Raw genomic sequence first — 26,547 nt, forward strand, 5'->3', positions numbered from 1 at the left:
GCAAGTTGGAAAGAAGGAAAATTTGCAGAAAGGAGAACAAAATGTCTACTCTTCAGAATTTAGGGAAATGCAGCTTAAAAAAAATTGAATTCCCTGCATGACAGCCTTGGCTCATATAAAAAGCACATGTATGACAGGGAATTCAGTGCAACTGCAAGACACGGTAGCTCACTGCAAAGTTCATAAAAAGCAATGAAAGACAAATGGATGATAATTTTCAAACTTTAATGTTTGTTAGACGTTTATGAATCTTGAGTGCATGAGTAAAGCCTATGTCAATGAGACTACTCATAAGTATAGCTCAAAAGCCAAACAGTTTATAAAAACTTTTCTTTAGGGGGGAGTTGGAGTATAGACACTTCCAGACTATACATAAAATGTATGCTTATTCTGCCAGATGTCTAACAAACACACATAAACCAAAGAGCATATATAGATACCCTCAACAGGAAAACAGCCTGCCTGCAGAAGCAGTTACCCATTCTGCTGATCAGAAGCATTTCCTCTGCAATGTGCTTCCAGTTTTTACATTAGAAAAATGGTAAACCTCAGTATCTTAATACTAGCTTAAAATATATATATATATATATATATACAAACTTTTAAACCCCATTTTAATTGAAATGTAACATTCTAAATAGCTTGTTTTACAATTTCAATGTAAAATAGTGCATCTGCAGTGTCAAAGAAAAGTCACTATTCTGTATCATAAAGCTGCAGTGAAAACCCAAACTTGAACCACCTCTGAAGTATTGTTGTACACAATTTGGGATCACTCCTCACCTGCTGTGTTACCATGTCACACAGAATTGTACTCAAATTAATCCAGTAATCTTACTGTCATATGCACCTCATCACTGAACACAGCAGCTAGCAAACAAAATTACAGACTTTTTTTTTTTTGCTAGAAGAGTTAGTAATGAGTTATGAAATTCCTTTTACAACGACTGAATGGAAAAGAAGTCTCGGACAAAGAATGCAAACAAAACTGAATAGACAGAATGTGTATTAATTCAAACTTCTGAAGAGTTAAATGACTTACCTTAAAGTCTGCTGAGGAAAGCGTAACACCCAAATTCTTAAGTGTGCTCATTACAGAAGAATACCTTCATTAGTGAGACACACGAACTATTCTGTTTCATGGGCTCATGAAGTAAGGATGCATTTCAGATGTTTTTTTTTTTTTTCTTATCATCAAATACTACTTCCAGAACCATACTGTTGCTATGAAGAGGCTTCATAAACAAATGAGGAAGTGATATATCCTATCTTCATTAGAAACATGTGGGGGAAACAATGTTTGCCATATGGGAAAAGGGACAAAAATAAATGAGGAAGTTAAGTGCTCAAGCTTCCTGGATATTGTAACAAAAAAAAAGAAAGAAAAAAGAAAAAAAGAAGTTTTAACTGGCTTTAATATTTAATTTTTATATTTATGGTTCTAAGCACATGTTCATGCATTTCACAGCTATCCAACAACATTTTGAAATTTTGCTGTAATTTCAGAATTTCTCCTAGAAGCCAGAAACTTGAATCACTTTAAAGTTTTTGGTATGGTGTGATGAGTTTAGTATTCTTATTGCATCTAAATTCCTTGCAGATTCTTGACCAAATTATAGGAGTCTTTAGCAGTGTGATGTACTTTTAATTGTTGGGTCATATCCTGAAGTGCATAGGTGCAGCAGCTTAAAAGATGGTATTGTGGAAAGCCTGTACTGTTTAAACAGTGCTTCAAGATTATTTCCTGAATTCACTTTCTGGAACATTTACCTTCACTGACGTCTGACACCCTGTTCCAGGAGCAAACAGTTGTTACCAGAAGTGACTGGCTTTGATCCCTTGGTCAACTGGAAAGCCAAAGTAGAAAAATGCATCTTTGCAGTGTGCAAGGGCAGCTGATATTGGTTACTGTAAAAAGAGTTCCATCGCTAACAGTATCTCTTCTGTCATGAATCCTTTTCCTTTCCTTTCTCCTTTGCAAACCCAGTTTCTTCTCATGCCTCACTGGGAACACGTCATAGCTTTAGTCTCTTAAAAACATCAGGTACTATCAGGTCTACTTCCACAAAATCATCAAACACATTACAAAAAGTAAAGTGCATTGAATTACAAAGAAAAAAAGTAAAAAAGATGACTCGGTTAATCACTCAATAACTTTGTGAGCTTTACAGAACCTGCGAAGGTAAAAAGAAAAAAACTTTATACTCCACCTTTCAAAATGACATAACTGATTTTTAAATTCTGAAGAGTATCTATAAGTAATCAAGTAATTTCAGTTCTGCTGGTATTGTTACAGATACCAATACTGACAGCTGCCATAGAAACAACAATTTTGATTCTGGGGTCATGATTTAAGAAATTGTGATACCAAGCAGGAATTACGTTCTCAGTTCTCCAAGCAGCCTTTTGAATATAGTACTAGAATAAACAAAAAGGCTAATTGAAGAAAAACAAGTGAAAAACTTCAGGTTACAGTCATAGCGTGTATCAACAAGTTACCTACCCACACACACTCCCCCTCCAGTTTTAAGTTGTTCCTGAAGGTGGTATTAAGCCAAGATACTTTATGATGAAACAGACCAAGTAGTACTATAGGACTATTGTACCTCAGCAAAACACAAGATACTCAGAACAACATAATGCAATTCCTGTGCTATTCCACATAACCATGCTTCAGGATTACAAAAATATTTTCTAGTTTTCTGTGAAGCATATAAGCTTAAAAAAATATATGTTTTGAAAACTGAACTAGTGCTTCTTATTTAACTAAGTTTTCACCTTCCATGTATTGTCTAAAAGCAAAGATAAACAAATAACAGTAGGGTCAAACAACACTTCAGATATCCACTGCACACTCAACATGGCATGTAAAGAGCATGCCTACAGCTGGAACTATTTCTTACTTGTTCTAAATTACAATATTCACTGGTGAATTTAAGAATGGATACTCCATATATAGACAAGACAAAAAAAAAAAAGAAACCTTGTTGTTTTCCTCTTCAAGACAAAAAATATAGCATGCACACACTGAAAATAAGGATTCTCTAGAAAAAGATGCCAGCTGTAGGTAAAAATTAAAAAATCCAGAAGAGATCAAAAATAAGATGCTATTAATGTACTAATGTCAACTGTACAACAAAGTTCCATTCATTCTATGCTAATCTAAGTGTAAATCTAGAAAGTACATTTGCATTTAATTCTCATATTTTGTGTTGCTTAGTCTAAAATTGCCACAGACTTGGTTATAATCCAGAAACATGTAATCTTCTTTCAAATGTTTTTTTTTCTTTCCAAAATACAGAAGTAAATATTACAGAATAATGTTTAGGATTCAAGGTCTGGTTCAGCAAAATAAACATTTGTAAGACAACACATCTGTTTCCGGAGATGGCTGAAGTCATGTTTCAGTTTCACATTACACTACAGTTAACAAAAAATACTATGCACAAGATCAGATGTTAACTACAGCATACAAGCACATATACAAAGTCACCTAATATAACTAGTACTGTTTCTGTTAATCAGTATGCCTTAACAGAAGTCCTAAAATAATCTTTATACATTACAAAACAAGGATTTACAAAATTTTTATTTCCAAGTTACTTCATTCTAAAAATGCTGAAACATAAAAAAATACCATTATTTAAAGGAGTTTACAATAAAAGGCTAACAATCTGGCATGGAAGAGATAAATATATGGAAACCTGTTTTAACAGTCACAAATCAGTCGCTGGTGATTAAAGAACACTTTGTTCTTCAAAGCTGGTAGGCACTTCCACATAGCCAGAAAGGTAACTTATCCTACCACTTGTTTCCCTCCCCATACATAAAAATTTCCAATGCAATTAAAAAAAAATTGGATAAAAGGGTGAATGTGATAAAATAAAAGCATTAACCAAGACCTTTACTATTGTTCATCTTGTGTAAATAAAAAGATTTTGTCCCAAAGTTTTCCTGGCAGGATGGAGTTATTTGGCCTTTAGAAGTGTTAACTGAAATACCTCCCTTTTTTACCAGTATATGTTGTTTGCTCACTGCTGCTGTACTGCTGGTTTATGTCTGTAACAGAAACTGGCTCTAGGCCAGCCCATGGGTCCTCAAGCATTGAAGGTCTGTAATAGTTTTCCACATCATTAGACTCTCTTTTCTCTCTGCCATGCGCTGTACCAAATGGAGTAGATGTCCTGGGTGATCCCTTTGGAAGAAAACCATCAAGTAAAGAAACATTTAATAGACTAATTCAAACTAAGTTTCCTTCTAATGCAGTAGAGCTTTGAAGTTTACAATGAATAATCTTCAAACAATAATTATTACTTTTCACCTGCTGCTCCTATTCAAAAGAAATTGGCTTTATTAAACTTTAATTATCAGTTGTGATTTACCAGGATAAAATTCAGTCTTCTTCAAAACATGTTTTCATCATACTGATACGTAACTACAGAAAAGCTATTTTTCATAAGCTACTTAAGTTAACAACATGTCTAACTCAAAAGCTGCACAACAAAACATAGCACAGAGGCTGAGGAAGCGTTGATAATGTTCATAAGAGTAGAAGTCAGATATTCAGTACTTGAAGATTGAGCATAGCAGTATATAAAGCAAATTGCTACAAATGACCTGAGGAACTCTGAAAAACACTTTATTTTAATCAAATTAGTGTTTGTGAAATTTGAGAAAAGACAATTTTCTTTTAATATACAAATTCTGATGGAAATCAGTGATTAAACAGACATTACATGAAAGGGAATTATTTTGTCTGGAAGCTTCTGATATTTTATTTCTTCCAAAGATCAAGGACCACCACCATAGCTTTTACAAATCTGTTAGGGTCTGCAACTTAAAGAGGGCTAAGATGAAGCAAATTGCTGTAGCCCTTTCTCCCACCATCATCTATACTTCTTTTCCCTTCCCTAAAAAGCAAGGTTTTATCTAAAGCCATGTTCATTTAAGCTGGTTTGCTTTAACCAAAGTTAAACAAATAATATTACAGATATGCTGTTGTTAGTCTAAAAATGTGCCTGTTGCAATCTGAATGTCTAAGAACAGGATTCCTTGAGGTTAATGACAGCTTCTGACTTGGTAAAGGACTGTAAAAACAAGAATTAGAGGTGAGTGGTTTTTTTTTGGACTAGCAGTGATGGTAATTGAATTTGACTCATAACCGCTACAGAATATATCTAAACAGATCATATGAAGCAATTTCTGGGTAAAATGGAGCAATAGCGCCATAAAGTAAAGCCCTCTATGCTTAGCCTCAAGACACTGGAACAGCTTAGTCTGTTTCTGCAAAAGTACTCTGGCAAGATCCTGCTTGTGTGGTCCCAATAATTGTTTCTCTAGAATTCCTGAAGATCGATTATGGTAGATACACAACTAAATATGGGAACATCCATGTGCAATTTGCAGGACGTTTGTTTCTAATGTTTCACCACAGCCAATGACATTATGCAGGTAAGATGATAGACTCAATAGAGAAAAAGTACTAAAAGAAAGAAAATTATTTTATGAAGTATATAATACCAAAAGCATGAGGATAAGGTCAGTATACATCTAAAACACTTTTTAAAGGATAAGGAGTCAAGTCAATACGCACTAGCAAAAATGGCATTAATGTTATTTAAGCCATCATGCTGAAGCTAAAGCATACACAGTATGCTTTACAGAATACACAGTGCATTCTATCTTCCAAATAAAGAACATTTAAACATCATGTCTAATAAAGATCCTATGACACCTACATTGTTTAAATGTGGAGTGTTATTAACGCTACGTGTAACCCATAGCACTCAGAAGAAAGCTGGACTGATCAATGTAATTATCTGTAATACATACAGTGACAGAACAAACTAATTCAATGGTAAGACTCTTTCGGACAGATTTATAATTCTAAATTTCATTACAATATAATGCAGGCCATACGCAACGCTGCAATTTTTTTTACATGCTTGGCATCTAGCATCACTAGATTGTTATGTATTACTATGTCCTGCAAAATCAAAAGCTTTCAGTAAGTATTAAATTTAAATACATAAACACATTTTTTGATTCAGAATATTATTCATTTTATGTTTTTTTTTTCTTTAGGGACAAAAAAAAAAATCAAGAGGTGATTCCTTACATTATAGGCCTGTGGAAAAGGAAAACATACAGTCCTACCTGTACAAGTAAAACTGATGCCAATGATATCTTAAAAATTTAATTTTATTTTACTGTCATTAGTGCCAATAACCTTTCCTCACTGAACTTTTCTTAAGGAAATGGCCAACCTATTTGCAGTACCTTTTTCCAGTAAACAAATTTACCTCCACATAGGAAAAAAGAAAATCTTTTGGTGCTATTCACTGCTGAAGGCGGCAATACTATCTTGACAAGAGTGACAACCACTTCTTTAATCAGCTTTCTTCACCTGAAGTGATTTTACCTTCTGGCAGATGCACAGATATCATGCTTGTACCATTTGACAAGATTTTTTTCTTTCTTTTTTTTTTTAAACTTTCCATAAAAGTTTTCACCAGTAGTAGCTTCACTAATTCCTGTTCAGTATAGAAGGTGAAATGCTACCTCTAAGTGAATGCTAAGAGGTGATATTCGTGAGATTCAACAAACTTGTTTCCATAAAATTTCGAAGCAGGTGCATCCCTGCGGAAAAACAGAAAGCTCAGTAAAACATTGCCCATATGATAGTTTATGTTTTCTGTTCTTTCTGTTCAAAGTGCAAAAGTGAGCATAGAATACTAGCAACATAGCATCACATAGACCACTGAAGTATGAACTCTCTTTTGGATTTCGGTATCATGAATTTTAAGAACAGAATAGTTCTCTTAACAATAGCATCTGCAGAAGACAAGGGAACAACCCCTCTGAAGAAATCTGATGTTCAGAACATGCAATAAAATCCCTCTATTGAAATCTACTCATGGCCTCGTGGATGGAGATTCTTGCACATCTCAAAAAATGAGGACTCATGGTTTTGAGATCTCCTCCCTCAATGACTGCCTCTATCACCTCCCAGGCAAAATAACCCATGTGCACACACGTAGAAGTACAAGCACACACGTTACCTTAGTCCTAGGCAAAGCTACAGACAGACAAATGTCTAAGTGTTAAGAAGCACTGCATTCAGGTCAGTGCTTTTGAACTATTCACAATGTCTGCAGAAGAAAAGAGAAGAAGCGAAAAGATGGCAACCTGTGACTGGATTCATACTTCTTTATGTCAGGTTTCCTTCTTAACACCAAAGATTGAACCTATGAGACTGTTCCTGCCCACAGATCCTGGTAGAAACACTTCTGACTGCACGAGCAGCAAAAGGATTTCTGCATATTTTTTGCTCAGGTAATCAGGCTGTGGTAATTTAAGGCAGGCTTTTAAAAATCACTGAAGTGAATATCTAGATGGTGATCTTCTGTAGGGAAATTGTACATTAGCGACTAAACTCTCTCTTCCCAATGTCAGAGCCATTTTTATGCCAAAATGAAATCCTACTGAAAGGCAGAAACCCCACATTTTTTTTTTAATAAAAAGTACAGAAACTTAAGCAACCTATAGGCCTCCACTCTAAGAGCCTTACATGAAAATGTTTCACGTTCATACTAAGTCTCTTTCATCAGTTATAAGATTGTTGTAAGACAGTTATCTGTACAGCAAAAAAAAAAATTAATCAAGACTTTTTGAATGGAAATGTCACTACATAATGCAGGCACATTAAGATTTAAGTAGTCTGTATTAAGACTTGACTTCATTTAAACTTCAAAGCATCAGTAGGAGCACCTGAAAGTTTTATCATGGTCTGCACTGCATGTGATATTTCCTACACTTTTAGGGGTTCTCTAACACAGACACATCTGGCTTTATGCAGTAAGGTATGGTATCATCTCAAGATCTGCCATCCCTATCTGTAGTACCAGTCACACACCAAGTAAGCCACCCTGATTAACAGTGTAACTGAGCCGGTTACTGCTAACTCTTGAGAAAACTACCTTATATAAATGGAAGCTTTCAATGCAAGGCAAGGACTTGCAAAAGGCATGTTGTGATCCCAAGAGATGTTCTCCTTCCTGTTTAGGGGATCCTCAGATTATTTCTCTTTAGCAAATCATTCCTCACTTCTCTCTAAGCCTGTCCCAGAGAGCTCTTCTATGTGCACAGGGCAGCTCTCACAACATCAGTCAACAATGGCAAGAAAAACACAGTGCTTCCTGGCTGTTTTAAGGAGAACAGATTGAAGAGAAATAAATACAAGAGACAGAGACGCTTACTGCAGTTTTGGCTGGTATACAATTTTCTCTCCATCCTCCTGTGCCAGAATGTTAGGAGGAAGGAAGCCCTCGTGCCCTGGTACCAGGCCTCGGGCAGCCTAGCGGCCCCTTCCCTTTTCCTCACCGGGGTCTCTCCATCCTCCCTAATGACGGAGGTCAAACGTCGCTGAGAGCGGTGCGAGCCCCTTTCCCCGGAGGACGGAGCTGCTGCCCACTCCCAGCCCCGGCCGTGCTCTGCCCGCCGCTCGCTCCCTCCCTCGGCGCGGCCCTGGCCCCTCGGCGCCCTGCCCCATACCTGGTAGTGCCTCTGGTAGCCCCCGGGCGAGCGCTTGTGCTGCTGCGGGTGCGGAGCAGCTCCGGCCGGGGACCTGCCGCCGCGGGAAGCCGGGTAGCGGGGGCTGGCGCTCTGCGGCCTGCGCGGGGTCTGCCCCCCCGGCGACGGGCTCCCGAACCGCCCGCCGCCGCCGAAGCCGGTGCCTCGGGGCGACAGCCCGCCGCCGTAAGGCCCAGGCCAGGGGCCGTAGGGCGGCGTGTGATGCGGGCTCCCGTAGCCCCGGGGCGAGGGGGGCACGGGGCCACCGCCGCCGGAGGGAGGGCTCCGGAACCCGCCGCCCGCATACGGAGGCGTCGGAGGTCGGAAGCTCTGCCGGTACATGGCCCGGCCGGCACGGCGCAGCAGCGGCGGAGAGAAAGAGAAATAAAACCTGCGCAACGCGACACGAACACGCACACGGCCTCGCTGGCTGCGGCGGCGGCTGCTCTCTCGCCGTCCCCCGCCCCGTTGCTCGGCGACAGCGTTCCGGGCTTACAAGGTTCCGGGCCGGGAAGGCAAAGAGAGGAACGCACGTAAGGACACGTTAGAAGATGCTTTGTCGGAAGGAGTTTTCTAAACGTCACTTCAAACTGCCGGTAGCGCTTCGGTAGCTCTGACAGCGATACGTACGGAACTCCGAGAACCCAGGACGAAGCGCTCTCTTAGAGGAGAGTCCCGTTTTGGGCAAGATAACGTTATTTACAGCGCTCTTGTTCTCAGCAGTGAGTCTAAATCCTGAGCAGCTCAGTAAAAAGAGATTACTTGGATTTCCATCCATGCAGCAAAACCCCTGCTTCGTTCTAGAACACTGCAACGTTTGAAGGTTAACTAAAGCTGTCAGAACAGCACTGGGCAACAGTTAGCCAAAAATACCAGCGGTGTTTCTGCACTAGTCCTGCTTCTCTTTTAACAACTACTCATTTTCTTGCTTTGGCAATGGAGATAACTCATGTTCTGTTCCCAGGAAACTCAGCTCTGCATTCCATTTCACAACTTCCCTGTGAAAACGTGGGGCATTATGCTCGCAAATCCGAAATGGAAATGCGGAGATTATACTCACTGATCTTTGCTAATCCACTGCTGTTTTATCTTCTCTAAAAGACCAGTTTTCTACCTTTTGTGTGTGGTACACACAAGGAATGCCGTATCTACACAAGGCAAATTTATCAACATAAGATCAATTTCTCATTCTGGCCAGTCTTATTCCAGAAATGGATGGTGCCTTTTAATTAATTAATTTCACACCAAACTAATTAGAAATAGGTATTGTTACACAGATAATTGACTCACAACAGGATAATGAATTTTTTTGTTGACAAATCCAAACTGCTTCTAGGATTGCAACCATCCATGTCCTACATTTCATTACACATAGCAAGTCCACTTAACAAACCTGTTGCACAGCTGATTTTCCCTGTGTTCTTCCTCAGAGTGCAGGATCTTTGTGAGGAAACACTTCCAAGACTGTAGTATTTGCAGGGCTCTCTTTCAAGCAGTCAGAAGCCTTATCTACCACTGAGGTACAGATGTTACCCTCACAGTTCTTTTTCCATAAATAAATGCTGAATCTCTGTGCAGGCTTTTTGTTTTGTTTTGTTTTTTAAATGCTGCTACAGAGCAAGAAGGCACGTGGTTTTCATGTAACAAGCCTTCCTCTTTGTCCCAGGCGAAAAACATTCTGAAAGTAGTCAGCTCGGGGCAGAATCACTTACAGGTTCAGCAAAGTTAACCCTTCCAGTTAACCCATCCATAGACACAGACAGCTGAAGGCTCAGCTTACGATGCAACTGACATTCAGCATAGGAAAACTGAGCTAAAGGATCTTCCTCCTGCTAGTGAGAGAATTTAATGGCATAAAGTACAACTGCCTAACTTGTAAGTATGGTAAATTCTTGTGGGGATATTTTAGTTTTATTTAATCTTGGCAGCACCATATGCACCCACTTGTACACTAAACCAGAAACAAGTGCCTAGGAGCTAGGTGTCACAGTAGAAAATAAAAAGTCATTCTGTATAAATCCTGAGCTTTATGTTCCAATTAAGACACAACTGGAATTCACATTGCAATATATTCCCCTATCTATATAGGCCAACCACCTGTGTCCCACATAGCATGGAAGACAAAACTGAGGTTTGTTGCCCTTTTGTGGCCCCCTTTTACTAGGTCCGGGACCCCTAGCAAGGAGCCTGCCTGAACTGCAGCCTGCCTGCACTGCCTAACGCCAAAGGAAGGAACACGGCCTCAGGCCACCTATGGGCACCCTGCTAAGACCAAAGCATTCAACAGGGCCGTAGCACGCTAGGCTTACACAGCCCCCCCCAACTCCTTCAGGAAGATACCCAAGAAAGTAGAGCTACTCGTTCTCTGAAGGTGACGCGCACCCGCCTCACAAGACCCAAACATTCACAACGGTCGCAACAACCTCGCGCCGCTCAAAAGCACGACAAGTCAGCAACTCCCCCTACTCCCCACGCCTGCGCACCGCCCCAAGTCAGGAACAATTTAACGCCTCCCTCCCCGAGCTCGGGAGGCTGTTGGGAGGCGCGCAAGCGCAGTGCAGCGCAGCGGAGCGCGCTCCATTCCGCGACATTCGCTGTGGCGCTTAGTGGCTGACGTTCGAGTACCGCTTCGAGCCGTACTATCTCTCGCCACTCACGAGGATGCTGGGCACTGAGCTGGTGTGGAGGAGCTGTGGCCGCGGGCTGTGGAGGAGCCTGTGTCGTGCTGCCGGCGGCAGCCCCCGCGCTCTGAGCGCCGCCTCGTCTTCAGCTTGCGAAGGGGCGCGGGGTGGTGGTGCTCCTCCGGCAGGTAGCCGCGCCGTGCCCAGCCTAGTCTCTCTCCCTCGTCGCGTCTTCCGACCGGGGCCGGCCTGCCGGGCCCTGCGCAACTGTGCCGGTGGCGGGTGCGACCGTTTTGCCGAGTGCGGCCGGAGCTGGACTCTGCTCGGCGGCCCTGCCGCGCTGGTACCGGGCGCCGCGGTGCGGGACTGCCCCGGTCCACATCTGAGAGCGCTACTGGGCACATCTGGGCGTTAACAGTCTTTTTAAAAAATCATTATTATTTAAAAAAAAAAATTCTTTTTCTTCCTCTAAGACTTCAAAATCGTAACTTCAAACAGTTCCTTTCTTTTGTAAAAGAAAAAAGAAAAACTGCATCAGAGTCGGTTCCCATTGGCTTTCACGCTTCTCTGTTATTAAATAACAACAAAAAGACACTGATAACTGCATCCGTTGCATTACAGTCAGAGGGAGCATGGAGCTGCCATCCCACATCAACTGCACCCCTGGTGTGACAGCGAGCTGTGGTTAGGGTGGACTTGGTTGTAACATGCTGCAATGTAAGAGGTTAAAATTGGCTGTGCAGCCAAAGCTGGGACCTGGCATCTGAGGAGTGATGTTCCTCTGGAGTTGGAAGTAATTAGATTACAATTAATTTCAGACGGATTTGCATTCTTATAGAAGTATTTCAGTGTGCTAAGCTAATCTTTTCTCAGTTCTCCCTTGTGTCACTTATAAAGGAAAATTTGGGAATCTGACATGAAGATTACTTGATCTGCTCCTCTGCAGAGTGATCTTTCTGGCTGCTTAGTCATACCCTTACAATAGGCTTGCCTGTAGCTACCCCTGCTTTTACTCTGGGGACAGCCTGGTGGGTTGAACTAAGGAGTCTGAACTGTACTGAGTGTGAATGAATCTGTTTATTCTCCAACAAAGACATCTTAACAATGGAGTGTCGCTGTCCTGCTTGGGGTCAATTCAGATGTGGTGGGAGTAGTTTGTGTACAAGCAGAATAAAGGTAGGGTTGGGAGAATGGGTTTGATTTCAGTCATGGTTACTGGAATAATTAAAAGGGAGAAATAGGAGAGAAAATTGAAACAATAGAGGAATCTGGTTAAATCTTTGTTAACTATTTCTCCTAAACTGACAGTAAGGTCACAGTGAAGCAAATGCACACTGTTCCTTAATAGATAATAAGCATTTGTTGATGTGTTCGCATAAGTATAGCCAACTGGATAAACATGGAGTTGCATGTAGGATCTGTGATGCTTACCTGGCACTGTCACAAATATTTTCCAGGACCTGGAGCTCTCACTGAGTTGTACAGTGTTGAAGAGAGGTGGCAGTTTGAATTTTCCTGTAGGGTTTGAAATGTGCGATATAGATGGTTACTCAGCCCATTTTCAACATCCTGCCTGGTCTGCATATTGCATCAAAAAACCAAACACTGTGAAGCTCAGATCACTCTGGAATGATGGCTGTTTCTCAGGGCTGGTCAGGCTGGAGGGTGTGGAGAGGGAAAGGAGAAAGGGGTGGTGATTTGCTAGCAGTTATCTTGCATGCATAGCTGCTATTGAAAATTGAAAGGCAGAACAAGTGTAGCCTTGGTTCACACACTCGGCCTTCAGTTCCATAACATGTTTTTGAAATGTAGAGTCTTTTTTGTATGGCGCAAGTGCATGGGTCTACTACACGTCAGACCACTTTCCTGCTGTGGATTCTGTACTCAATTTGGTCTGTTATCTGTTAATTTTAGTTTGTTGTTCTGATGTTTGCTGGCTTTTGTTGGATCTTTCATCAGGTTAGTCTTTGAAAGCTGTATGTGTGTTAGTGCTAGGCATGTGTAAAATACCTTCAAGTATTTTCGCTGTAGAATTCTGAAGTGTTTGGAATAGGTTCTGCAATGTTAACCGTAAGATTTTTGGAGTTTGAGGGGCCTTATTGATGTAATATAATCCTAATAACATACCTCTGCAGAAAGCTTTATTATCCTGTATTCAGGGAGGGAGGGTGATGAGAATTAAAATCAATCGGAAACGTCTTGCAAAAAAAAATCAAGACTAACTATTTTCTGTTTCTTGTCAGGTGCTAGTAATGTAAAGCCACTGGATGGTGTGAAAATTCTTGATTTAACAAGGTTTGTGTATTGTCTATGATTTGGAACACTGTCTAGATGCAAATACTGTAGGGAAAAAACTAAGAAAATCTTTCTGAACTTTACAGAGTGCTTGCAGGGCCCTTTGCCACAATGAATTTAGGTGATCTAGGGGCTGAAGTCATCAAAGTGGAAAGACCAGGTAAGGTTCTCCTTTGTTTCGTATGTGGGCTAATTTAGCAAATGATTGTGTGTGTATTGTTTCTGTATTTGGAATTGTCTTCTTTTATGATTTTCCTCACATTCTCAACAGCAGTTTACTTTCTGATAATGCTGTGGGATGTTTACTATGTATGGGGAACCTACGATTGTCTAAATATTTTCAAAGGTGACCAATAGTAAGTTTATTTGGTGATTGTATGTTTTTGGGGCTAAGGGATACTAAATTTTGTAGCAGCTTGTATTTTTTTCGTGAAGACATTGCTATCAAATTTCTGGAATCTGTTGACATAATTGCTCTATTTCTGGCGTGGTAGTTATCACTAAGTTTGCTTGTATGTCTATGATCTGTTTGCTTGAAGTTTAACGCTGTGCTCCAGTATGTGTGTTTTGTTCAGGAGCAAATATACATTTAGGAAAGACAGGATTGAAGCTGTAAGGGCAGGTCATTTGTTTTTCCAGATACTAATGTACAAAACAGTACTGGATCATCATTACTAACATGCCCTATTCCATCACTAAAATTAAATTGATTTCTTTTGAATGGTTTGGACTTTGCTCGGGTTTTAAATTGTCATGGGAATGCTTAGATGTTTGGAGTTTCTTGTCTTGTAGTGAGAGGGTAAAAACAGTTGTAAGTGTAGCATGGCCTGAAAAATTTGACAAACATACAGAACTATAAGTTTCCAGGGATTTTTTCCTTAAGGTACCATGGTTTTTTTTGTATGTTGGTGATTTCATTATGTTAGGAGCTTTCAATTAAAATTTCTGCTTTGTCCTTCCTAACAAGAGAAAGAGGAACGATATAGCAGTTTATACTTAAAAACAAACAAACAAACAAACAAACAAAAAAAACACCCCAAAACCAAAACAACTTTAAGAATTGTGAGGACGGGAGGCTAAGTCAGTATAACCTTGTGTCATGTTAGTAGCTATTAAGATGCTACCAGAATCAATGTAACTACTGATACTTAATGACATTTCATCCTAGGTATCAGGCATATCCAACCTGTGGCCCGGCACTGCTCATGGTGCAGCCCAGCCTGTGCCCTGCACCATCGTGTGCAACTGTAACTCAGTAGTGAGCAAACATAAGTGTGCTATTAGTCCTATCTGGGGTGAAACCAGGACAGTGCAGTTCTAGCTCAAGTTATAGCAAGCAATTTCACAAATTTGGATGCACTGGCTGAACACAGTCCTGTGAATAGCAAAAAATATGCAGCTGTGCTTTCCATTCTGATAAAGGAATTTGAGAATAGGTTTCAAGACTGCCAGAAAATTATGAATTTATTGTTATATTTACAACTCCATTTTCAGCTAACATAAATATATTATTTGCACATTTTTGAGTGAAATGTGTAGAGTTGCAATCAGACATTCATCTCAAAAATCTGATTGGCTGTCTTTAGCAGACTTGTATAAGCCTTGTCTCACCAAAGAGAAATATCCTTCACTTCACAGTTATCTTACTTACGTCATTGTCTTTTGACAGTATGTACATTTGTGAACAACTGTTTTCAAGCGTGAAGTGCAGAAAAAGTAAAATTTCATCAAAAATCTCCGATGACACTCTAAGAGCTCACTGAGAATGGCAGCCACTGCCTTCAAACCAGGGTGATATATTAGATCTGCAAAAACAAGGTCAAATATCCCAGTGGTTTTATGGCTTTGTTGCTCTTCTTTTTTATATTTTAATAAAAAATATTAAAAATTAAAATATTTTGTTGCTTATATGCATTAACTATATAATAATTTTTTTGGAGGCTGCTCCAGAAATAATGCCTACTATTTTATTATGTTGGCCCACGATGTCAAAGGTGGATGTTGGTGATATGACAGTGTGGCTGAAGCTTCCTGGCAATATTCTGTTACATTTTCTTGCCATGTGACCGATGGCAGCAGAGGGGCAGTCTGACCAAATGGTGTCTGACATGGGAGTGCATGTGAAGCAAAAGTGTGTCACTGAATTCCTCCACACAGAGGAGGAATTCATTGACATTGACGCTCATTGACATTCATCAACACTTGCTGAATCAATGGGGACCGAACAGAGGATGTGAGCACAGTGAGGAGGTGGGTGGTGCATTTCAGCAGTGGCAACAGTGATGATAGGTCAGCCTTTACTGATGTAGATGTTTATGACTGTGGCATGCAGGCTCCTGTTCAATGCTGGTGAAAATACAGAGATTATTTTTCAACATACCACTGTAGTGTTTAGTAGCTGGGAATTTGCTGTATCAAACACTGTTTCTGTGCTTGTTGGTTAGGTTGTATCTTCCATAGAAATAAATAGGAGGCATTACTTTCGGAACAACCTACGTATATATGGACCAAGGCAGTTCCTCCTCAGTCAGTGTGGCTCAGGCAAGCCAAAAGATTGGGCAACCAGGTATCCATGCTTTATATACCCCCGCCCTCAATCCCCCCAATCGTGGCAGTCATCTTCACCTTAGGACTTGGTATCATGAACATAAAGATCTTTGCTTGATTTTTGTGCCGTTATCTCTTGCTTCTTTAGCAGAGTAATGGAAATGTGGTAGAGGTAATACTGCACTTTTTGAGAAAGAAAATATTCTGTCTGCTTTTACAGCTCTTTTTAGTGTGTATTATGCCTTGGTCATATTAATTAGACAGATGTTGCTTATTGAAACTTCACTCAAAGCTGCATCCATTTTGTACCATCAGATGAGATGGGCAGAGGAATGATTTCAAGTATCTAGGTGGTGGGAGTGGAACAATGTAGCAATGTTGGTAGTTAAGAATGAACTGATGATTTTAGAGGTTTACAGTCTAGCTCTTGGAGAATTTTGTTTGGTGATTGCAGGGGGAAGAAAGCCTGAGAACCCAAAATGTCAAACATTTGTGGAATGTGGTTAATCTCCTTTTCAGTGAGATGATGTCTGTTATCATAGGAGTATTTATCTGTAGAGGACAGCAATCACACTAGCATCCCACGTGGAAAGAATTCTGAAATATTTTGCTTAAATGACTTGAAATGAGAGAATAAAGAAGAAATACTAATTCTTTTCTTCCCCAAGCTTCCTGCTTGAACCAAGTAGTTCTTTTAGATAATAAACAATGTAAATAAATATTGATGAATGTTATTTACATTTGTATAGCTTCTGCTGCGGTTGATCTTAAACCGCTGTAGCCTTCAGGCGTTATTCTAGTGTGAAGCATAATGATGTGAGAGTGGTGATACTGCATTGGACCAAAGGTCCTTTAGCTTAGTTCTGCATCTCTGCTAGTGTTAGCCTTCTGTGCTGCCACTCTAACGAAAGTTTCTGCTCCCTTGAAGTTAGCAAGTACATAAACTTTAGATATTGATAAATAGGCCAGACTGGGTAGGGCCCTGGGCAGCCTGGCCTAGTGTTAGATATGGAGGTTGGTGGCCCTGCCTGCTGCAGGGGGGTTGGAGCTTGATGATCCTGGAGATCCATTCCAGCCGTTCTGTGATTCTGTGAAATATTGTGTATACTTGCTAGCACTCAGGATCGTAATTATATCTGAATTTAAATTCAGCTTCAAACTTGCCAGTTTTAGTTGTACTTTCATTTTAAATGGATTGTTAGTCTTCTTGACATTTAAGAAGGGTTTAAAATTGGAAATTAGGCATAAGAGATTCAATTACATTAATGTCTGCAGCAGCTTTAATGCCATCTTGCTTTTCTGTAAGGCAAGAGAATTTCTAAACATAAGACAGTAGCAAGTGCTTATTTTTGTGGATGTTCTGCAGCACACAGCTTAATGAGTTGTGCTGGTCAGTGATATCATGACCTTGTTTCCATAGTGTTTCAGGAATGGTTTTTTGACTGTGTGCTGCCTGAATAAGAGCATGAGCATCTGCTAAATTCAAGTTTGCCTAAATGAATGCTGTTGTACCTCAAAGCAGTGCTTTAAGTTAAAGAGGAATTAAGTACATTGAGGTGTGACTGTGTGTTTATGTGTATATTTTAAGGTGCAAATAATCACAGAAGGAGCAAAGCAAGCTATTTTAAGAAGCTATATTATAACGATTACAGCAGCAACAAAAGCAAAACTTGTTTTGCTTAACCAAATTCACTCTTGGGTGTTTTCTGAAGTAGAGGCCCTAAAACATGTATAGTAAAGTGGTTGTTTTTCCCCTGCCTGCTAGTTGAAGTTTAGGAGGCTTAAATATTACTGAGGATAATTAATTTTGTTTATTTGTTTGTTGTCTGTAATGTTGAATAACTGCAAAAATGTGGTGGTATTTCTTACAGGAACTGGTGATGATACAAGAGCCTGGGGCCCACCTTTTGTTGGAACAGAAAGTGTTTATTTTCTCAGTGTCAATAGAAATAAAAAGGTAGGTGAACTGCTGTACTGAAGATTAGTCTGTCAGTTGTAAAAGCAGTTAAAGACATAGCACTTCTCTTTCAAAATATTTACTTTTGCTTTTTGTAGAAAGAGCTTGGTACAGTACCTGATTGTTGACAAAAAACTAAGTGAGAACAAACAACAAAACCCTAAGTGAATATGATTAACAGTCAGAGAAAACTTTCAATTCTTTATTTTTTTTCCATAAACACATTTTATGAGAATTTGGCTTAAACTCATTTGATTCTTACCGTACCGAATGGAGCAATAGTTACATTGGCTTTAATTGTATTGTCAAGGTGAATACATTTCATGAGATAAATGAAATATTTTGAACAAAAAAGACTGCAAATCTCTGGTATGGTTCTGAGATCAGCTGAAGCAAATTCCAAATGCAAGAGTGGTCCTGCCAGTCTTCAGTTTCTGGTACAAAATTAACCCTGTTGAATTTAACGGTGATGGTTACTGTTAGTATTTTAAGGATCACTTCATTTTGTGTAGGTCAGCTGAGCTCACCTGCCCTTCCTAGCAGCTAGAGTTGTGGGAAAGCAGGCATCATACTGTAGTTAGGTTAGCAGAGAGAGCTTGTGAATCTTTGGGCTTAAGATGAAGTTATACAATGTGCCTGAGCTGTTTAGTGGCTTGTTGCCATTGAAACAAATGTTTCTTGTGTCCCCATGTGTACTTGCAGTAATAAGTGCTGTTCAAACGTACAGTGAACAGGTCGCAGTGCAGCTCCAAGTTGCACATCCATCAGACTTGCTCTGTTGCTTGTCTGGTTCTTTGAAACTGTTAGACTTGCTTTACCAACAAAAAATTATTTTTAAATATGAAAAACTGACTAGTGATTATGTTTAGAAGAGGTCAGTAATCACTAGAAAGGCTTTCTCTTAAGTGACTTTTCTTTCTGTCCCCAGAGTATAGCTATCAATATGAAGAATTCAAGAGGAGCAAAGTTGATCAGGGAGGTAGGTTTTAATGGAATGCAAATCGCAACAATTTTATATTGTTTTGGTCCTGCGTAAGAAAGAATAAACTCTACATTTCAAGTATTAGAGGTGTGATAATTAAAAATAGGTTTGTATGCCATTCACTGTTTAAATTATGGGTGGGACATGGCATATATTATCTCTAAAGTTTTGCACTGAGAAAAGTTCATTGTTCAGAGTAATTTATAATGACTTTAGATACAATAAAATTTACTCAAACATCAAAAACTTCGGATGAAATATTATGAAGTAAAGATCTAACAGTTCAGTGTTTAGCTATTGGTGTTGGTGTATTAGATCCTTCTGTACAACTTCATCAATCCAGCTAGAAACTTCTTCCACTGAAGTCAGCAAGGAGTTTACAGTGGGAGAACTGGGCTCCAGTGTTTGCGTATTTTTGAGTGTTATAGTATATTCATGGCTTTGGTTGCTGTACCAGAAGTGCTGTCCTGTAGGTCAAATGCCATATTTGTTTAGAATGAGGATTTTTTCAGTATTTCAGTTCAGAATGCAAGGGTGATTTCAGGTAATGATTTTTCTAATAACAAAGTTTGATTATTCTAGTAATCTTTAAGCTAATAAAAGCACCATATTTCACTCTTTAAAACTTGTGCTTTCTCATCCCTTTTTTATTTTTTGAGAAGTGTAAGACCTACTAACTAGTACTGCAGGGCTAAAGACCATAAAAGTAGCAATGTATCTAAAACTGTGATCTGGCTTCTGTTCCTGTTTGCTTCAATGTCAGTTTCAGTCACTCTTCTTTTCACACTAAGTCTGTATATGTCCTGCAATAAGTAGAATTTGTGCGTTAGGATTTATTGTCAGGAACGTTATATGAAATGGAAAGAGATTAAATTGTCTTATATTTTTGAAACTTTTTTTATTGTCAGCTCTATACAGTCTTTGGAGTTTATAAGCCAATGTTTATGGATTCTCCAGTACCCTCTCCCTGTGCTCTTTGCAAAGCACAACCATTCATTTCTGTTATGAAGCTTTATGTTTATCTTCTAAAGGTTTTGGAAACAGATACAGCCATTTGGGAAAATAGAGATGTATTTTTTGGATAGTCAAATTCTAAATAAGAGTTATAAAAAAAGATTCCATTCCAGATAACCAGGAAAAAAAGTCTGGTCACCTTATTTGACCTTTTGGGAAAGAAATGAAAGAAAGTAAAACTACTTGAAGCAAAAAGACCGTTGATTCCGTGAATGTGGGCTGGACATCTTGGACAGAGCTTAGAATAGCTGGGATTTTGGGTGAGGATGAGCTGGAGGAAGGATGGCTGTAGTGTTTGCTTCTTATGTGTGACTGGTACTGTTTGAGGTTAAGAAGTACCAATATCAAGATAAGAGAAAGGGAACAGGAGGGTGGCTGCTTGGTTTAGTTTTTAAATGTACAACTAACCTTTTCATGATCTGTGCCATTAAATTGCTGAGTACTTAAGAATGTGCAACATTACAACCTTTGTACTTCAGACTGGACTACTTGAATTCAAGCCCCACACAATTTTTCTATCAAAGTAGCAGCTATTCTGCCATTGTTGTACTTGACTTAATGGTAGCTTTTGGAAGTGCTTGGTGCACTTCATTCTTTACATTTTATTATTGCATCTCAAATGGAACTATAACATAATTTCTTACATTTGGTCTTTGTTAAAAAATATATATATATATATGAGAATATTATCTATAATAAAATACTTTGTTGTCAGTTGTCTTTTGTTAACATACAGAGGTATATAGAATTCTGAATGTTGTGCAGTGATGTGTTTGCTATAATGAAAAATACTGTTGTGTTTGCAAGAGGAACTTTGAGTTTGGGACATCAGATACAAATAAATATGAAGTGTATCCTGGGCTTAAGTCCTACAGAGAAAAGTGATGAAGTTTAAGCATTTTTCTTTATTAAGAAAAGTAGCATGGTTAGAATAATTGAATTAGTAGTATCAAGTATGCAGAAGAACCTGTTAATCAGCAATCCTGGATTTGGCACAATGCTGACAAGACACTTGTCCAAAGGTCTACTCTTTCACAATTATGTGAATATTTTACGGTGTAGTTACCATACAATTATTCTTTAGTCTGTATTCTGTTCCTGTATTCTGCATTGCTTGTAGCCTTGTTTTCCTTCCTACTGCTTTTAAATCACTGTTAACTGCTTTTCAAATATTTGAATGTCTCACTGAATGAAACTTATTTTCTCTTCAGTGATGGTATGTGCACTGATAGTGTGCTCTGACATATATGGCTTGCACTTTAGAGTATTACTCAGCAATATTCAGCAACTTGTTTTAAGAAACTTAGGGATATATTTTTCCTGAGTATTTAGTCTTCACTAATTAAATTCTATGTTTATTTATGAAGGACTTGGGAAAATTCCATTGGATGGGGAGCAGATGGCACTCTTCCTTCCCTCCTGTTCAATGTAGTTGAGGGAGTCATCATGTCTCATGCATACTCTCACTTAACTGTGTGTATATATGCACACATTCCTCTATATGCAATACTTGTTCTAAAAAAAATTCCTTCTAAAGGGATGAATAGTTTGCTTTGTCAAGTTAGTATCTTCATTACGTGTTGCTTATATTCAAATTAATGATTACTTTGGTGTTCATTATGCCTTTTTTTCTGATGTCCTTACATATATAAGTTGAATATATCAGTGTCATATCTGGAACATATTCTGAATACAGTATTCTGTGTTCTACACTACTTTGCTAGCGTAGGCGAATGTACAAGTAGTATGCTCAAGGGCTTGCAGGACATGTAGTTTAGTGTGAAATTTCAGCTGACAGAAGATTTAAAACCCTGTTTTAAGAATTTTAAGACTGAAAGTCCCTGTGTGCTTTAAGGATATTCTGTGATTCTATGCAGTTGGTTTGGATAGAGTCTGAATACAGTTCATGCCAATGGCAGAACCCTTGGTACCTGTGCTTAGTGCAGTGAACACCAGAAGAGATATACTGCTTACTGCTGGCTTATATGTTAAAGCCTGTTCCCAGGTGTCATGAGAGCACTAGAGGCGAAGCTGACACAATATTTGTAAGAAATCTGGAATGTTATGCTCATCTTATTCTCTGAGAATATATACACTACTAACCTTGGCCTAAATCTTCGCTTAGCACTGTAGTCATCCACCTGTGTTGCCACATCCAGAGTTATGGCACTTATTTATTTCTTGTTACAGTAATGCAAGTCAGCCTCTTTCCCCACAGTGTTTTGGAGGTGATGGTTCTTCAGTATGAGATGGACAGTAGGTCTTAAATTGGTTCACGCTGTTGCTCTGCATTGGATGGGTTACAAGACCCAGTGAAAGCAGTACAAAAGTTATAGTTGATTTCTTACATGAATTTAGCTAAGGTTGTACTATTACCAAATGTAAAAGTAATTATGTATATGCTATGAAGGAGTTAGAGAGCAAGTAAAGACCCTTAGATCTATTTTACATAAAGACATACCATTAAACATCAACAGCCTGCTCCCAGTGCATTGCCGTTTCTTTGTTTTGGATGTGCTGTCTGGCACAGAAGACTGGGACAGTCACAGGTCACTCTGAGCTTCTTCTGTTTTTACTAGCTAAAGCTTCAGCTCTGTGGAAACTTTGATCTTCTTGAGAACCTTCCTGTGACAAATGCTGGCTTTTTAAGTAACTGCTGTGAAGTTATGGGCTTGTCACTTTCACAGAGTCATGAATTAAGAACAAAACAATCAACAACACAAAAAATCCAGCAATACTTATTTAGAATTTGGAGATTTTTCTCATATTGTAATTGTTAAAAACTGGCACTCCTGGAGTTCCTTGACACAGACTGTTAAAAAATAATTTACCACATGCATTTAAAAATGCACTTTTATCATATGCTGAAGTTCATTTCTGTACATGTTGCTAGCATCTCATCCATGCATCTAGTTAAACCATTCATAATTTACATGGCTTCTGGTCTGAATAGGAGTCAGTTTCTGTCTTTCCTGTAAAATATTTGCTGGCTTGGCTGTTTCTTTGGCCTTAAATTCAACTTAACAGACTACATCCTAGAACAAAAATGCTTATGATTGCAGATATGATGACACTAATTTATGGAAGTTGGCCCAGAGTGCTGTGTATATTGATCAGACAACTGCATGGTAGTTCCAGAGAATTTGACTCTGATCGTCTTGAAATAACATTAAGAAATGAAAAGGTTTAGGTCATGCTTATAGATGTATGTACAAATGTGTTCTTGTCAAGGAGTATTTAAATTCCTCGAAAAAGCAACTGAACTGAAGAAGAACCTCAACCTCTACAACTCCGCCAAGCAGTACATATTTATTTTCAAATGTAGTTTTCTTATTTCAGAAGTTCGTAATTAATATTAATTCTACTGAAATATGTACAAATATTTACATGCTCTAAGAATAAAAAGATGTAATTTAAGCCCATGAGGGTCATAGGTTAATCTTTAATCTCAGTAGGTTTTGGACTAGATCATTTATTCAGATGTGATGCAGAAAATCCTGCTGCAGAGCTTTATAATGCTGTCCTAATTGAGGTGACCTTAAGATGCTTATTTTAACATAAAAAAAATTCTGGGCTCCATGTTTTGCTCCCACATACAGAAAGAGGTGTGTCTCTGTGTGTGTGCGTGTATGTATATATATATAATACATATACACGCACATATATACATATACATATATATATATATCTTCTATTACAGTAAGTATAATCAGTTGTTTTTAAACTTAAGAGAGTCAACCAGAAAACAACGACAATAACAACAACAACAAACACCAAGAACCACCATCACCAACCTTTCTGCCTCCCCCCCAGACATTTTACAAAATTCTAAGGTAAACATGAAGGATAAAGATGCATCCTTTCTCCCCACTTTCTTCAAGCTAAATGTGAGTATAAAGTGGATGACTGTTAGGTAAATTTTGATCAAGTATTTGGAAATCAGTGTGACTATGTTAATACAATTTATATTACAGTTTTGTCTAATAGATTTAGAATTCTTATAGTTTCTTTTCTATATACACAGCATCTCTAATGCATAGTTTGCAGACATACACAGTCTAACAGACCAAAAAACTCCCTTTAGGTTTGAATTCTGTTCTGTCAGAAAGATAGGAACCATCTTGATTAGTGGTACTTCAAACTACATGAGGAATATATTGAACTTTTGGAAGCTTGTTAACAAATCTTACGTATCCTTTTCTTTTCTAAAGCTTGCAGCTGTATCTGATGTTTTTGTGGAAAACTACATCCCTGGGAAACTGGCTGAAATTGGCCTCGGTTATGAAGACATAGCAAAGATTGCTCCTCACATAGTATACTGCTCAATAACAGGTACTGTGATTTCAGTAATTTGTGTTATTTCCTTTACTCCTCTTATGTTGTTATGAAAGTCGTGATTATACAACAGTATATTATTTTGATGTTGGTCAAGATAAACTGAAAGAGAAAATAAGTTCGATTTTAATTGAAAAACACGTACAGAAAAACTGCGAGGCATCAACAGTGTCAACACTTCGTAAGTTGTTCAGTAGTGACATTACCACACTGCTATGTTCAGATAGGCTTGAAAGGAGTCTGTGCTGGCTGGGATTCCTTGTGTGCTGCTTTGAACAGATTGATAACTTTTTATTTTTTTTTCCTGAACAGTTTTACTGTACCAGTTTATGTGTTACAAGTTTCCAATCTGGTAATTTCAGTGTTCTTTACTGCTCCTCTCTCTTCAGATTTATCTAGTCATATGTTCATGGAAAAGCTGTACGTTCATGGGTGTTCTCCATTACTTTGCTGCAGACTGCTTGATAGCTGAAATGGAAGAGGAGTTTTAGGTTTTTTAAAAGTGGAAGGAGGAATGAAAAGGAAGTAGGCATGTGAACATTAGAACCTGCATACATATGGAAATAACTTGAACTCTGAAAAATCACTTATTTGAAAACCTTACGCAAAAAAACCTACTAAAATTAAATGATCTGTGCATGAGAAGTCTATGGTTGAAGTACAAATAAAATAAAACCAAAAAAGTTGCAAATATTTGAAGACCAATTTAAAATATTAGTTGCAAACCAGGCTGGACTTGTTCTTAATTTCTGAATAATAACATCTTTACTTTTTTAATTCCTTGATGTTTGTCATTTGGGAACCAAACAGATTTTTAGAATGTTGTGATGTGTTTATCATGCTTTTGTGGCAAGTGTCTCCAAAAAACAATGAAAGCAGAAAAGCAAAAAGTGCTTGCTGAGAAACTCCTGTTAAATCTTTCTTTACATATATGTTTAGTTTGGTTTGTGGCGACTTACCACAGTGTTCTTCATATTTGCTTATGCATGTAATCTCACAGTCAGAATTTACTGAGGGTTTTTCCTTTTTTCTGGTTGCTGTATCTGTAATTAATGAAAGAATAAACTGATACCTACACTGCAATTTAGTTGTTACAGGTTGGCCTTTGGTTTAGTAAATCACTGCCATTAGCTATGTGCTTTCATCAGTGATGAACAAGGCCCTGTGTGCTGTGCTTGTGAAAATCTGCACCAGTGGAGGTGACCCGCTGTTTCACAGCTGCTGTGATTGTTAGGAAAATACACATGTAGTCCATCTTTCATCAGCCTGCCTGAACAGATGGAAGTCAGAAGGTGCCAAGTCTGAACTATATGGTGGATGTGGTAGGACAGTCCAGCTAAGATTGGCAATGTGCTTCACAGTCTTCAAACTGGTATGGGGCCTGGTATTATCATGTTGCAAGAAAAAGGTTGTCTTCTTCACTGGTCTGACTATGGAAGGTTGAGCCTTCAGCTTAGTCACCATCACAGTGTAGTAGTTAGAGTTGATGGTTTGTTTGGAAGAATCCCTTTCCTATCCCAAAAGACAGGGTACATCACTTTACCTGTTGAGGGCTCTGTCTTGAACTTTTTCTTCAGTGGGGAATTCCCATTTTACCACTCCATGGCCTGCTGTTTTTACTCTGACTTCTAGTGGTGACTCCACGTCTCATCACCATGTGTGGTGATCACATCATAATGATGTGATCCAGGAAACTTTCACCTTCAGCCCTGTGTTGGTTGAATAGGTACCAACAGACTTGCATAGGGTATACTTCATGATCCTGTGTGACCATTTGTGGGGTCAATGTGGTACACATTTTTTTGATATTCTGATGTTGCCACCATCATTTCCAATGCATTGATGCTGATGCTCAGCTCTGTATGCAGTTGCCTGGTCTTAATCTGCTGATTTGTGCAGATGAGCTGATCGAGCCATTGAAAGGCCACAAACAGAGGGTGGTGATCAATGGTTCTATGTCCAGGTGGAGGCCGGTAATGAGCGGCGTCCCCCAGGGGTCTGTCTTGGGACCGGTGCTCTTTAACATCTTTATCAATGACATCGACGACGGAATCGAGTGCACCCTCAGCAAGTTTGCTGATGACACCAAGCTGAGTGGTGCAGTTGACACGTAGGAAGGAAGGGATGCCATTCGGAGGGACCTTGACAGACTTGAAAGGTGGGCCCCGGTGAACCTAATGAGGTTCAACACGGCGAAGTGCAAGGTTTTGCACTTGGGCTGGAGG

The 26,547-nt window shown here is 39.0% G+C and overlaps 2 protein-coding genes and 2 long non-coding RNA genes across 19 annotated transcripts in view; 1 reads left to right on the forward strand and 3 right to left on the reverse strand.

The window, feature by feature from the left end:
- Positions 1–11,050, reverse strand: part of LOC121112012 — a 29,715-nt gene extending 18,665 nt beyond the window's left edge. The window contains exon 1 of the long non-coding RNA XR_005855726.2: positions 9,965–11,050. This is a non-coding gene — a long non-coding RNA (uncharacterized LOC121112012). The remainder of the gene's footprint in view (positions 1–9,964) is intronic.
- Positions 1,398–9,023, reverse strand: MPLKIP (M-phase specific PLK1 interacting protein). 2 transcript variants are annotated; one of them, XM_040689529.2, is made up of 3 exons: positions 8,554–9,023; positions 4,006–4,195; positions 1,398–2,174 (listed from the first exon to the last, which is right to left on the reverse strand). In XM_040689529.2, exons 1-3 carry the CDS (start codon positions 8,911–8,913, stop codon positions 2,140–2,142), a joined length of 585 nt encoding a protein of 194 aa, XP_040545463.1. In that variant the 5' UTR covers positions 8,914–9,023; the 3' UTR covers positions 1,398–2,139. The 2 variants fall into 2 exon arrangements, with proteins under 2 accessions (XP_040545463.1, XP_015137120.2); XM_015281634.4 differs by having other exon boundaries at positions 1,398–4,195.
- Positions 11,051–11,097: 47 nt separating the features above from the next.
- The window catches only part of SUGCT (succinyl-CoA:glutarate-CoA transferase), a 429,352-nt gene continuing 413,902 nt past the window's right edge, over positions 11,098–26,547 (forward strand). For 14 of the 15 annotated variants that reach the window (XM_040689369.2, XM_040689382.2, XM_046936920.1 and 11 more), the window contains exons 1-6: positions 11,098–11,380; positions 13,436–13,487; positions 13,574–13,647; positions 17,906–17,991; positions 18,920–18,970; positions 24,199–24,319. In XM_040689369.2, coding sequence (XP_040545303.1) covers positions 11,233–11,380; positions 13,436–13,487; positions 13,574–13,647; positions 17,906–17,991; positions 18,920–18,970; positions 24,199–24,319 — 532 coding nt within the window. In that variant the 5' untranslated portion in view covers positions 11,098–11,232. Of the gene's footprint in view, positions 11,986–13,435; positions 13,488–13,573; positions 13,648–17,905; positions 17,992–18,919; positions 18,971–24,198; positions 24,320–26,547 lie in introns of all 15 variants that reach the window. The other variant, XM_040689441.2, reaches the window with a different exon arrangement.
- On the reverse strand, positions 24,298–26,073 carry LOC121110100. Its single transcript, XR_005855748.1, has 3 exons — positions 25,866–26,073; positions 25,282–25,365; positions 24,298–24,790 (listed from the first exon to the last, which is right to left on the reverse strand). It is a non-coding gene; the product is annotated as an uncharacterized LOC121110100 (long non-coding RNA).

The sequence above is a fragment of the Gallus gallus genome, chromosome 2 (genome assembly GCF_016699485.2).
Source record: "Gallus gallus isolate bGalGal1 chromosome 2, bGalGal1.mat.broiler.GRCg7b, whole genome shotgun sequence".
Taxonomy (NCBI): Eukaryota; Metazoa; Chordata; class Aves; order Galliformes; family Phasianidae; genus Gallus; species Gallus gallus.